Here is a 13,675-nt window from a genome sequence, read left to right on the forward strand (position 1 = left end):
TGATGATAACGCTGAACCTTAGTAACTTGAGTATATGACTCTTGAACACCTTTAGTGTTATAGTGTATACAGTGTCACATATGTATATTTCTGCAGCACACATCCATAATAGTGCATTCATTTGAAGCATTAAGTTGGAAATCCCAAGTTCCAATTTAGAATTTTTTTCCCGTTGAATTCAGAGTTAGCACTCACAAAGTTGGAGCATCCGTACCAAACCTGACTTTAAAGTCTACGATAGCAGCAGAACACATAAACTGTAAATAACTGTTGCATATTCATGACTTGCAAACCTGACCTCCCTCTCCCAAGTCACTTTCTCTAGCTCTTCCAAGGGGGAACACTGAGGGATTCCCAAGCCAGGAGGTCTCCTGGGTCAGCTCCAGGGTCTTTCTGGTACAACATACCCGAAACACCTCGACTAGATGTGCCTAGGAGGTACCTAGGAGGCATCCTAATCAGATACCTGAACCATCTCAATTGGTTCCCTTTGATGTGGAAGAGTAGAGTTTTGTGACTGGCTAGGATCCACACCCTATCTTTAAGGGAGACCCCAGCAACCCTTTGGAGGAAGCTGTTCCTTCCACTTGAACACATGGCCATAGGTATAGATAAGAAAGTAGATTATTGTGTAAACAGACAATTTTACTTTTACTATACTCATCCATCCAGTTTATTATTAGCACACAACTCAAAGCCAACATTAATGATGATATGGGGCTGCATAAGCGTACATGTCACTGGTAATAGGAACATTTGTGAAGGCACCAATAATGCTCTGTATACACAGTACGTATATAAGATTTGGAACAACATGCTGACACACAGAACATATTTTTTTCAGCTATGTTCTTGTCTACTTTATCAAAACTACATTCTGCATATATTTCAGCAGCACAAAGCCACAATAATTCAATAATCAATTTGAAGTGAGAGGTCCTAAATCCTCAATCTGCTCAATCACAATTTTCAACTGGGATGCTCCCATAAGTCAGACATACCACTCGGAAAGTCGTAGGAACTCCGACTTTGCAAACCATCTTGTCTGCGGGTAGAGACAAATTCAAGCCAACATTAAATAATCACGGAAAAGCGTCTGAAGAGGCATTACTAACACATTTACATGTAAATACATGTAGATGTATTTATTTAGCTCAGATGTTGAGCTGAAAATCTTTATCAAGTAAGAATGAACAAAACAAACCCTCATCAGTTCCCAAACCCTTACGTACTCCAGTATAGTTAAAAGAAGAGGTAATGTGACACAGGGGTACACAAACTCTATTAACCCTATCTAAACTATTTTAGGTAGGTTGCTGGAGTCGCATTAAAATGATTTATTTTTTACATGCAGTTGCTTACTGTTTTTATTTATGATTTACAAAATGTCTAACTTTTTTTGGGACATATTTGCAGAACTATAGTAACCATCAGTAATCATTAACTCTTCATTCTGTTGTTTAACAACAACCATTATTAAATAAAGACGTGTAACACAGATATCGATAAATGGATATTGATAGATATGCACAATTAATACATACAATTATAAGAAACGTGCGGTAGACACTGCTGGCCACATTCAAAGCAAAGCATATATCAGGAATAACACATCAGCTAGTCAATTTCTCACCAAGAGAAAAAAAATCCACTCAGGGAATTAAATTTACTTCAGCTGAGATCACTGTGTCACGAACTCGCCTTCTCGCCTTTTGCTCTTTGCTCACCTCCCAGCATGCACAAACCCCCAGCTGGGCACCGGTAACAAGGGCCGTGCCCTCGGAGCTAACACAGACTGGTCAGGGAAAGCGAGGCCTGCCGAGAGTGAATAGAGGTGCTGGGATACCTGGGGTGGCTCGGAGGTTGGGAGTTCTTGGTCAAATTGGCACCCTGTGTCACCTTGTCAACACCTCGCTGCTTTGTGAGCCTGCCACAGAGTGTCCACCAGCCCCTAGAGAAAGCCACCCACTCTAGTGTCCTGCTAGCCCAACCCGTTCGTTAGTCTGTAGCACCCCACGAGATCAGCACTAACACAAAGGTAAAGGAAAAAAAGAACACATGAATTCATTAAACTGTACTAAGCTTGTTCAAATACTGCTGCCTGCTCTTTTTTTCTTCAAAGATTGTTCACATTATGCTCAAATGTAATCATTAAACAATAAGTAGTGAGTGTAACTGGTTATTTATTGCTCCCAAAATAAGTAATTTATATAATATTTCAAAACAATGTGTTAAACTAAATACTACATTTAGGTTTTCACATAAATCCACTTGTAGGTTATACACAGTGGGTTATGTCTCAGTTGATATCAGTGGTTTGACAGCTCACAGTCACACTAATACTCTATGGGTCATGTTGATGCAAAACAGTCACAAAAGTACTGGAGCGAACAATCAACAGTGTCTGAAACAAAATACAAACCATCTATGTGAACAGATTCCCATTTAGGAGCCGTGCATTTTAACCATCTTACCTGCGGGTAAAGCCAAATTTAGAACACATAAAATCCTGGAAATGCTGCATGCACCTTAAGAATGAAGGAAAATGCAATTCAACCTGAGAAGCCTGTGTGCAACCTCACTTCATAATTTTAATATTTAGGTTTTTAATAACAATAGGCATTAAACAGACCTGGAAGTTTATTTAATACAGTAACTGTCGGATTCACTGGGGCACAACAGAAACCCCAGGAGGCTAACCATGGACCACTACATCACTAGTTTTTGTTCAGCAAAGGATATTTGGTTTGTTCTTGTTTTTTTTTTTTATCTCATTTTCTGTTATCTATCTACTATTTAGTCTACAATGAAAAGAACGAAATGCCCCTGAAAGCATTCATTCTGATCATCGTACTCTTTCATTTTAGTGACTACTCATCAATTATATTTGTAACTACAGTGTTTTTATTTCTGTTTGGCAAAATGACTGAAACTATGAAAACAAGAACATTTTAATAAAGCGGAATTATTCTTTCATTGTGCTCAAAATTAGAAATTTTGAAAGACAGAGAGAGGTAGCAGCAGGAAAGGAAAGAGACAGATATAGGCAGAAAGAGCGAGAGGGAGAGCAAGAGAGCGAGTTGGGAGCTGGGGATGATTTCTCTAGGGATGAGGGGTGTGTGTGTGTGTGTGTGTGTGTGTGTCTTTGTATGTGCGTGTGGGTTGAGGGTGCAGGGGTAGGGGGGTGGTGGGTGAGTGAGAGAGAGAGAGAGATGTGGAGTAGAGAGCAAAGGGAGAATGAGCGAGCCAGCAAGCCAGGGAGGAGGATGAGAGACGGGGGGAGGAGGAGGAGAGTGGTGGTGGAGAGGGATGGTGGGGAGGAGGGTGGTGGTGGTAGAGGAAAGCGAGGCGAGGCAGAGCTGATTGAGATTCGGGCCTCCAGAGCTGCAGGCTCGCTGCTGCTGCTGCTGGGAGCTCAGGGAGAACACGCTCAGTTATTGGAATTTTTTTTCTAATGAATTAATTCTTCTCATCCAATTTAGGTGAAGATGAAAAGAGAGCAGCGCTGCAAGCATCAAATTTAGCTTTTTGTTGACCGGGCCGGGGCAGTTCTGTTCTCGTTCTGTATGGTTAATATTGGACACTTGTAATATATTAGGGGTTTTTTTTTGGGGGGGGGAGGGTTTGTTGGTGTTATTCTTTTTGAAAAGACTTGTTTACAGAACCGCAGAAAAACATTAAAAGATATTTCCTGTATGCGTTACTGGGATTGTTTCATACTCATTTACTAATATGATAACACAAAGAGACCCCCTCAACCTAGACCCAACCTCCACTCAACCACTAACCACTACATGAATACAAAATTGACTGAAACACTGGGCTCATGTGCCCCCTCGCTACAAACTTAAATGCAGGCAGTCTTGCATGTTAATGTACTCCAACATAACACACAAGCAATTAAACCAGGTTTCTTCATGGAATGTTTATACACTCTACCTATGCAAAGATAACTTTTTTATAAATAGGACTTACAAAATATATATCCTTCTATGGGATATACAGTATTTTAGGAGTTTTTTTGCGCCCTTTCTTCCTGCAAAACACTAGTATGCTTAATAACTTGATCTATCATTAAAGTTTCACTTAAAAAATGATGTGCTGTAGATGTGAGTAGCTGTCAGCAATGAAACTATCCACGCTTTTTTAAATGATTGCTTTTTGTGGCGCAATGGCTGCTGGTTTACTTTACTTGAGGTATATGTTGAAGCGCAGGTAGAGCCAGTACTGGTGGGACTGCGATGGCCTCAGTGAAACAGGTGTAATCAAAAAATGAGGCATGCCTTGGTTACATCAAACTACATCTGCCAGCGACACCCCACAAGAGTCTTTCTGCAAGATGGTGGAGTGATGTGAAAGTCAAGTGAATTCTGATTTGTCAGTTCAGAGTGAGGTCGCACTGCAAAAAAAAAAGAAGAAGAAAGATTGTATCTGATTTTGGTGCGTACAGACTGTGGGGTTGGAGCAATCTTGTCAGTTCACTGCAAACCGCACAGTGCAACATGGATCTACTCGTGCAGGACGTCAAGTTTGATGTATGCAGACTCTATGATGATAATAAGTACTGAATGATAGCCAACACGCGCATCTGTTATTTCTCGGCTATTTGTTTCCAGGCTACATCCTTATTGTTGCAGTCACGATAACAGCTGGAGAACACATCATACAAACAAGGCTGCTGCTGCCACAACTCAAATAGACTTTCTTCTTTGTTCGAGTCCAAACATTTTATTTTCTCCATTTTACTGCCATTTATTCAATTTGGGTTTGTTCTGTTTTTTTTTTCTTTTCTTTTTTTCTTGGGAAGTTGGCCAGTGCATCATATCCATATCGTACTAGATTCTTCCTGGTTGGTTAGTAGACGCAGGACTTGGCAGCAGTCACGCTATGAGGTGTTCATTTCTGGCACTGTCAGAGTTTAGGATGTTTCTAGTCACAAGACTGTTAAAACAGCCAACTTTGAACTTCTTTCTCTCCGTGATGCAGGAGCATTGCTTTGGAGACACTACCAAAGATATAATCATGATTCTTTCACATCCATCATCTTTCGACTGAGCCAGCCCAAAATTGTAGTGTACACCTGGCTTAAGGATCGCATATGAAAGTGGGCCAAATCAAAACATCACATTCTATATAATTTGTGTTATTTGCACTGTCAGAAAAAACAGATCTGAGTCAAAATGAGCCAAGAAAATCAGCTTTTAGGCCACAACTGTCAGCAGTCTGAATATAGACCAAGATATGTCTGATGGCTTATTGGAAAAATACATCATTTATCCAATCTCATGTGATTCGGGGCTGCTAGCTAACCAGCTGTTTGTTAGTGAAGAACCTTAGTAGTTCAGTGATATGAAAATCTGTATATTCGCTAATGTTTAATAATTTCTCTTTACAGGTGAGAAAGGGAAGGTGGAAGTGGATGCTAGTAAAACTAAAAGCAGTTCAATCAACTTTAAAAAAATGTTGCTAACAGAGCATTCACTGTTATTAAATGTTTTTGTGTTAACAATATCATAATGTAGAATCATAAATTTGATCATATTAGTTTATTCCTGACTCTCAGTCAACCTTCAGAGAGCCCTGGCAAATTATCTTGCTCAATCAAACCAACAGGATACTATGAAAGCAGTTTCTATAGGTTATACATTTATGTAAAAGTTGAAACTACTTGAAATTGAAATGACATGATACTATTGTATGTCACTTAGCATTAAAGAAAATCCATGTCAAACTATTTGAAGGGTTTTCTCAATTCAACTTAACAAATAAATGCAAAACATCAAAAGACAAATCAATGCCTTATTATTAGGAAAAAATTACCCAAAGCCAATAAAGTCTCTGAAATTGTGAAGTCTACTTGTTCTTAAAGCTAAAAAAAATCTGTGCCCATTGGCAGATTATGTTTATTTCTTTTTAGAAAATAATTTGCTTAATTCACCCTTTAGCCTAACAGCCTCTGGCAGATCACAAAGCTTAATTTTGCACTCTGCACAATACACACACTGACACACACACCCACGAGTGAGTGTATGCTGTCAAGTCCTGAAAACAAGAGGGCGTATAGCTGTTTAATGTCAGAACAATCCGGTCTGGTGCTTCAGCTCAGGGTTCATGGTACAGGGAACATGGAATCCCTTTAGCTCGGCTGCTCTGCGCTGACAAGGTATCTGGCCTCAGATTCATTTAGACAGTCAGCAGAAGAACACTAAGAGTCAGCGAGCCATCTGGATCAGACTGTGGTGAAGCAGATATTCACTCCAGCTCACAGGGGATTTCTCTCCCACAAGACAAAAGCAGATGAGCTCATCTTTAGTGCTTTCAGAAGACCTTGGTGTCAGGTTGGGATTATTTCACCTGTGCAATTTGTGTTTCCTGTTACTGCGAAGTAAACCTTACTCTTCAAAAGTCTTATTCGTGTCCCCCTAGCAATATCTTTGGAGCATCTGGAGGATTAGGAATCCATCATTAATATGAGGAATACCAGTAGATTTTGAGGTCTAGAAGAAGTGAAGAGAGTAAATATGAGCATATTTGATATTTAGCTTGCAGATATCTGGGCTAAGAAAATACATGTAAGGTGCATGTTTAGACAGGTATAAAATAGATCATATTATTAAAGCTGAAGTTTTGAGTAATAAAATTGTAAGATTTAATGTTCACATTTAAATACATATCCACTAAAACAGGACACAACTGCAGGATTCCTCTAAAAAAATTAAAGAAAAAGAAAAAAAACTACGAATCGACTGACTGATAGTGAAAATAATTTGCTGACTCACTCAGACTGGCCCTTAGTGGGGCTCTGCTCACCCACCATCTAAAAAAAGCTGTTTTAATTCGTCTCCTTTTAAGGCCACCTTTCTTTTAGACCAAATTTCCTCAGTTGCACCTCACAAGCAAAACATATGAACAGCAGATATGTCTGCCCGAGATGACCACATTAGGATATCCGCTTTTCTTGTCATTGTATGAAAACAAGAGTAGATATAAACTGTTGATATCTTTAGAGTATTGGAGTGTTTAGAGCAGTTTCTACCTCACAGAATTGATGGTACCTGCACATATAATTACTTCATGATTTGACACTTTTATCATGTTGACTTTGGGCATCAACCATCCTGCCAGTTGTCATATGACAGAAAATAAGGACAAGCATATTAAGTTACTGCAATTTCAAGTTACTGTAACTAAAATGTCACACAATCTTTAATATTTTTCCCACAGATATCAGAGATGAACACTTAAAATGTATGCAAACTAAGTGGATAACCCATAAATTCATTATATAATTAATTCCACAGCATAAACAGTAAAGCCCCCAGATGTGACTTCAAAACCCAGGTACAACATGAAAGTGGAAAAAGGGGGGAAAAAAGACTCAAAGGGTGTAAATGAATTTGATCTTTAACCAGTTAAATGGCTCGCCTGGGCCATTATCATAGCCTGTGATCAATTATTCATGTTGGGAGAAGCTCAGGGGTCAGGTGTTACCTTTGTAAACATTGGCTTCCCGTGCTGGGTGACCATGGTGCACTGATCACAGTCCAGGGTGATGCAGGAGTTGTGGAACGACTCCTTGGAGTGTTTAAGGATGTAGTGGAGCTCAGTGACCCCTCCCTCAAAGACTGTGCTGAAATAACGGGGGATCAACGTCCGGCCGATTGCTGCGAGGAAACAAAAGAGAGGACAGAGCTGAAAAATACAGTCAGGGCCCAAATATGAAATGCCGAGTGGTGGAGATAGGGAAAAATATACGGCTATTACTGTAGACTATAATGCTATTGCTACCATCACTCTGTCTATACTTGCAACTGCATAATTTATAGACTCCTACTCTTATACTGTATGCAGCATATAATGTATATATGACTTTTCTGCTACTAGTTTCAATGTATATGCATTATACAACAGCTTCTGTATAGATACTACCAGAACCACTCCATTTTCTAAAAAGGAATAATTAGCTTGTTTGTTTCTTGCCATGAGGTAGATGAGAAGATTGATGCTACTCTTAAGTCTGTCAGTTACTGAGCTGGAGCAGTGAGACAATTAGCTTAACTTAGCATAAATACTTGAACCAGCAGGAAGCAAGAATCCTGGCTGTGTGCAAAGTTCAAAAGCTCTTAAACCACAAATTAGGTTACCGTTTTATCTACACACTTGTGTTTGCATACAGATTAAACAAATCAGATACAGTCTATCAATTAAAAAACTTTAGATGGGCATTAAGCATTGGTTTTGGGGACATCTTTGCTTTTACTTTGGCAGCAAAACTGGGGATGGAGACAAGAAATGTAGGAGAGAGTGCAGGAAAAGGACATGCAGCACATGGTGGCAGACTGACAGTCAAACTGGATCCAGTGCTCAGAGCATATGGAGGGTTGCTGTATACACCCCAACCACTCGGCAGTCGGGTCACTCCACCAGGCACTATGTTCGAACTTTGAACAGAGCCAGCTTGGATGGTTTGCTTTTCTTCAAACCTCACAATAAGGTAATCTAATCAACCCCTGGCTGAGCACATGTACAGAAATTACAGCGGTATCAATTTTCTTAACTCATTTTCAGAGAGAAAGTGGGAAAACTGACAACTGTTCTTTTAATTTGATGACTATGAGCATGGATTCCTTCAAAACTGTTTTATAATTTCACAAAAGAACGCAAACCTCTTGGATATCACATGCATAAACCCAAGCAACCACCCAAAACCTTTGCTTTGTTGCTTTGTTTTAATTAGATACTATCTGATCTCACTGCTCCGAATAGGATAAATACTCATGCACCAGTAAAGAAGGTGTGATCAGACTGTGAGATAACTTTACTTATTAACAATATGAGTGTATTTTTGTGGGACCAAGCTTAAGGTTTAAGCTACTAAAGATATATGTTTGTACTTATTTAAAGATACATATAAGGTACAGATAAAAGACACCGGCTACATTACTTGTTACTGGGCTGAAATGTGATAAAGAAATTTTCTTTATCACAAAGTTCTGTGCAAAACTACGGACAACCTTACAGCTTCCGTAGGAATTAGTAGCAAACAGGTGCTGCTAATTAACACGATTAATTGATTATCAGGAATTGTGACCAGCTCTGTAAAAGCAGAATTATCCTAAACCTTCTCAGATTAATTTTGTCTTTGATAAGAAGAAAGAATTTATTTATATTATATATTTAAATTTCTTATTGGTAGATGGTTTGGTGTTATTTTTTTTATCTAGTTCATAAAATCTCCACTATGAGATTTTTTTTCCCCAAATAATACTTTCTGTCTTTTGACATAAAAAGGACATACGTTCATTAAACATGCATTAAAAATGCATCCAAACAGAGCATGCATTCGTTTATATGCAGTCTCGCTGTAGCCGAACGGCACTTGAACAATAATCCTACACAAATGATTTTCAATATTTTAGCAGTTCTGTAGTGCATGCACTCTTAAATATATTCTATTGAGCATCAGCCAGGAATCGAGATAGGACATATAGTATATAGTTTAACACAAACTATTGATTGTCCTGAGATGTAACGATTCACTGCCTCTGGACTGGACAGACTTCTATTCTCCTTCGAAGCAATATCAGAATCCTTCACTCCTCGATGGAGCCTGATTGATTGATCGACTCTGATCTTTCCTTTAAGCAAGTGTCAAATAAATCTTCCAGTGCATTGTGGTCAGTTCAATACTTCCAGCAATCCGAACACTGAAGACTATCTTCAAACAGCAGACAACATCATAAATTTTCAGTTCACCTCTTCCGAGTACAGTACTTTATATAATACACTGAGTTTTGAATATTCCTCATATGAGTGATACTGCTCAAGAGTTTCACAGACTTTTCAGAATAATAAGCTTCCATGACTTAGTTTGGTATTAAACTGAATTATTAAGATGGACAACTTCTGCGGTGCAAACTTTCCACAGAAGCCTAAAGAGACAATGAACAGGCTGCATGATGAAAACTGGAGGAGGAGTCACGGAGGGAGAAAGTGTCTTCAGTGTTTTATAGCCCTCAGGCTTTGTCTGGTTTCTATCTCCTCTGTGTTAGCTGGCTTCAAGGAGAAGACTGGATAATACAGTGCATGAGGCTTCTTACATTTCCCATTGCATTACTGATGCACTGTGAAAACATGCAAGATACAGATTCTTCAATACTTGGATGAATTTTATAGTTTGGAATCATGCAATGAAAAGCAATTACTTCTATGTTTTTAACTCTTGATTGTGGAAATATTACCTGTAATTTGTTAATTGCATAATCTTGGTTTATTTGAATGTAATAAAATCAAATTTCACAGGAGCATCTTTGGCAAAACAAACCATTCTTATCAGAAACACATTCACACCAAAACTTCAGCTCTGCAGCTTAGACGTTCTTTTGTGTCAGAGCTTCTACCTCTGCAACATCAGGAAAAATCCCCCTCCACCTCCCCACTAAGAAATAAAATCCTGCTACAGGTCCGTTTCCATCAAAATGCACTGCAATAAGTCAGAGTTTTAAAAAATGGGCTCTCCTTCTGGTATCAGTGTTTAATAATTATGAGAAAGCCTTGACTCAACATTCAAAACAATCTTCACAATTTCACCAATTCAAAATCTCCATTTCAAAAATGGCAAACTCAAAGGCATCAATTTTACCATCACAGAAAATCAAAGTAGTTAATATTTACAATTTGACAAAGTAGAGCAACTTAATAATGTGGGAATTCTGCATCAAAACCAAAAAAGATTAATTAAAATTGTTGTTGATCCAGTAATCTTTAATAAACTAGTCTTTTACTTCTAAGAAAAGCACAGTTACAGTCTTTCTTAGGATGGATACTTTGCAGGACGTGGAAACAGCTTTATTTTAGCACTTGGAAGAAATAATCTCAGTGAAAAAAGAGATATTATTAAATGGAATTTACTAAAAACATAAAGCAAGACTGTCTTTAGTGAACAACTTGATATGTAGATCAGATATTCGGCACACCACCAGCAAAGAACAGCTGCATCTAACAGCCTTTACTTTCACTTGGGACAAAAATTACAGCCTCGTCTTGTAACTGCAGAGCTCAATATTGCAGTTTCAGTTACTTCTTGAGCAGCTGTGTAGACGCAATCTGCTGAACGACTCACACCATCTTCAAAACCACATCTTGGCAACACATTCCCTCTTAAAGAGCCTGCTTTTCTTTCTCTTATTTTTCTACTTATAGATTTTCTGTTGAACACTGCTACTTAGTTTCAGCACTGCCCTCCTTCAAACTTATGTACACATACACACCTGAGAGCTGCTCTGCAACCACTGGCTCCATCCAAACATCGCCATGCAGTTCCACTTGAGCAACTTGACTTGCTCAAGGGCACGGCCAGTAGTTACTGGAGGGGAAAGTGATTCTCATCCACTCAAATGCACAGGGAATCTGAACCAGCAACCAGTCCTGAACTGACAACTGAACTTGAGGTGCTTTGTCCAAATATTCAGGTCCCCTTTGGATTTTCTTTTCCTTAATATTTTGGTGAATTTTTCTTCATGTGCCGCTTGTACTGTAGCCCATCAGGTAAAGGCTAAATAGTTATACTGTTTAGAGTACAATACAGTTTCCCCTCATGGACAAAGACAGCTATGGCATATACTGAAGACAACGTAGTTTTAGTGGGCTTCTGAAAACAGCCCTGATAGAAAAAATTACACATGCTAGTAAGACAATAAAATAACATCCCAGAGATCCAGTTTGCATGTTTTAATATCAGTCACGTTAACTTCCATCAGACTTTCAACAAATAAGATAACATTTACTAAAAGCTGTTGCAGATGTTGTGCTTGCTAAATGTTCAAATATAGAAAATAAAGCCCAACAAAAGAAATTATGAAAAATACATTACTGGTTTCTAACTTAAGAATTTGTCAGAGGATATTATTTCCACTGTAGTTTTTTTTGACAATAATCACCAGATTAACAGTAGAAATATGGCATTCACTTTACAATCTGCAAGTAATCTAATCTGCCCCTGCAACATCTTGCTAAATGGTGCTGCACTTTATTCAGCTGAATTTGAAACAACTTCCACTTCCACGGCTTCACTGGACAACTATTGTTATTTTGCTGGAGCCTTCTGTACTTGCATCCCACTGCGTCATTGGAATGGCCTCATTGAAATGAATGATGGGGCCATGTTGTTTAAAGTAGGGCTGTATGTTGGCCTGAATGCTGCCTAAATCAGTGATTCCCAACCAGGAGTACTTGTACCCAGGGGACCACTTTTGGAGTTACCAGGGGGTACATGGAAAGATTGCAGAGAAGGGAGGCTAATTTGAAAAAATGAGCATGATTTGGTTGTGGAAAAATACACCCACATATTGTATTTGCGTTCAAGAGGATGCAGAGGATGCAGCGAGGCTGATCTTAAGTGAGATTACTTTAACAAGTCCTAATAAAGTACCAACTGTTAATGTATTTTCCAAAAGCAGGGAGAAGTCCACTCTTTCTAGCTTAAAGTAATGGATAAATGACTGAAACATCCCAACTTCTTGCACTCCTAAATTGTAGTTTTGAGATGGGCATGTCATATATAACATATAGATGTAAATCTGTGCAAATAATCAGCTGCATTTAAGGGTGCATAGGTTCTTCTGATGAGATATGTTAGATTAAAAAAATAAATCAGACCTTAATGCATAAATCCATACTCTTTTATTTTTATTTTTTTTTTCTAGCATCATTGGTTTCAGCTCTCTAATCCTGGGAAGTGTTAGTGACCTGCTCTACCCGCTAAGCTATGCGGGACTGTTAAATAACAAAAAAAATCCAAAGCACGCATAAATCCTGACTTTGGGATTATAAAAGCAGGCATGTTGGGATTTTCTTCAGCCTCTCGTTCCTTGCCTAGTGGAACAAGTCTCTCTGTTCCTCTGCATTTTCCTGCCCGTCAAATCTCCATCATTAGAACACTGGAGGAAAAAAAAAATCGGGACAGCCACATTATCCAGCAGCACATGGCCTCTGATTTCAAGCAGAAATAATCCATCTTAGAGTCAACACTCTGTTGGCTAGAATTATGCTCTTTCTCCCCTTCCCCCAGGGCGGGTGGGTGGTCAGGAGGAGGTGGGAGTGTGGGGGAGGAGGAGGGGAAGTGAAGCCTGGGAATAAAACTTCATTTAGAAGTGAAATGTCCCTAAAGACAGTGGCTCAAGAGGCTCTTGAGGTCAGACCTGGATGGTGGAGTCTAAAACGAGAGACGGAGAAAAAGAGGGAGATGGGGATGATGTCGGCGGTTGGGTGTGTGTGTGTGGAGGGGGTGCAGAAGGGGGGAGGAGACAGGGAGGGTGTACCCGTGACTGGCATGTTTTTCAAATTCAATAAAGTCAGGCATGACTAAATAACACATAAAATGTTTGGCATCGTGAGCAGTGGCTGAGGGAAGAGGAGGGAGGGAGAGCGAGCTGCCGGGTCCGCTCGGCGTGGATGACTGTGTAAATGATGCTCTCTCGCTCTCTCTCTTTCTATCACTCGCACTGCACCCTCTCTCACTTCTCTCTCTCTCTCTCTCTCCCTGTATCTCGCTCGCTCCCTCGCTCGGTCTCTACCACGGTTGAAAAACAAAGTACGTCTAGGAGTGGAGCTGACTGCTAATGCGGAGGAGCTCTGAGGAGACGAGGGGGAGAAGGGTAGAGGGGTGTGGAGGTGG

General features: G+C 39.4%; 1 protein-coding gene across 6 annotated transcripts in view; it reads right to left on the bottom strand.

The window, feature by feature from the left end:
* The window catches only part of ldb2a (LIM domain binding 2a), a 99,618-nt gene that overhangs the window by 28,510 nt on the left and 57,433 nt on the right, over positions 1 to 13,675 (bottom strand). For all 6 annotated transcript variants that reach the window (XM_025910091.1, XM_003443346.5, XM_005467245.4 and 3 more), the window contains exon 3: positions 7,492 to 7,664. In XM_025910091.1, coding sequence (XP_025765876.1) covers positions 7,492 to 7,664 — 173 coding nt within the window. The remainder of the gene's footprint in view (positions 1 to 7,491; positions 7,665 to 13,675) is intronic.

The sequence above is a fragment of the Oreochromis niloticus genome, linkage group LG2 (genome assembly GCF_001858045.2).
Source record: "Oreochromis niloticus isolate F11D_XX linkage group LG2, O_niloticus_UMD_NMBU, whole genome shotgun sequence".
Lineage (NCBI taxonomy): Eukaryota > Metazoa > Chordata > Actinopteri > Cichliformes > Cichlidae > Oreochromis > Oreochromis niloticus.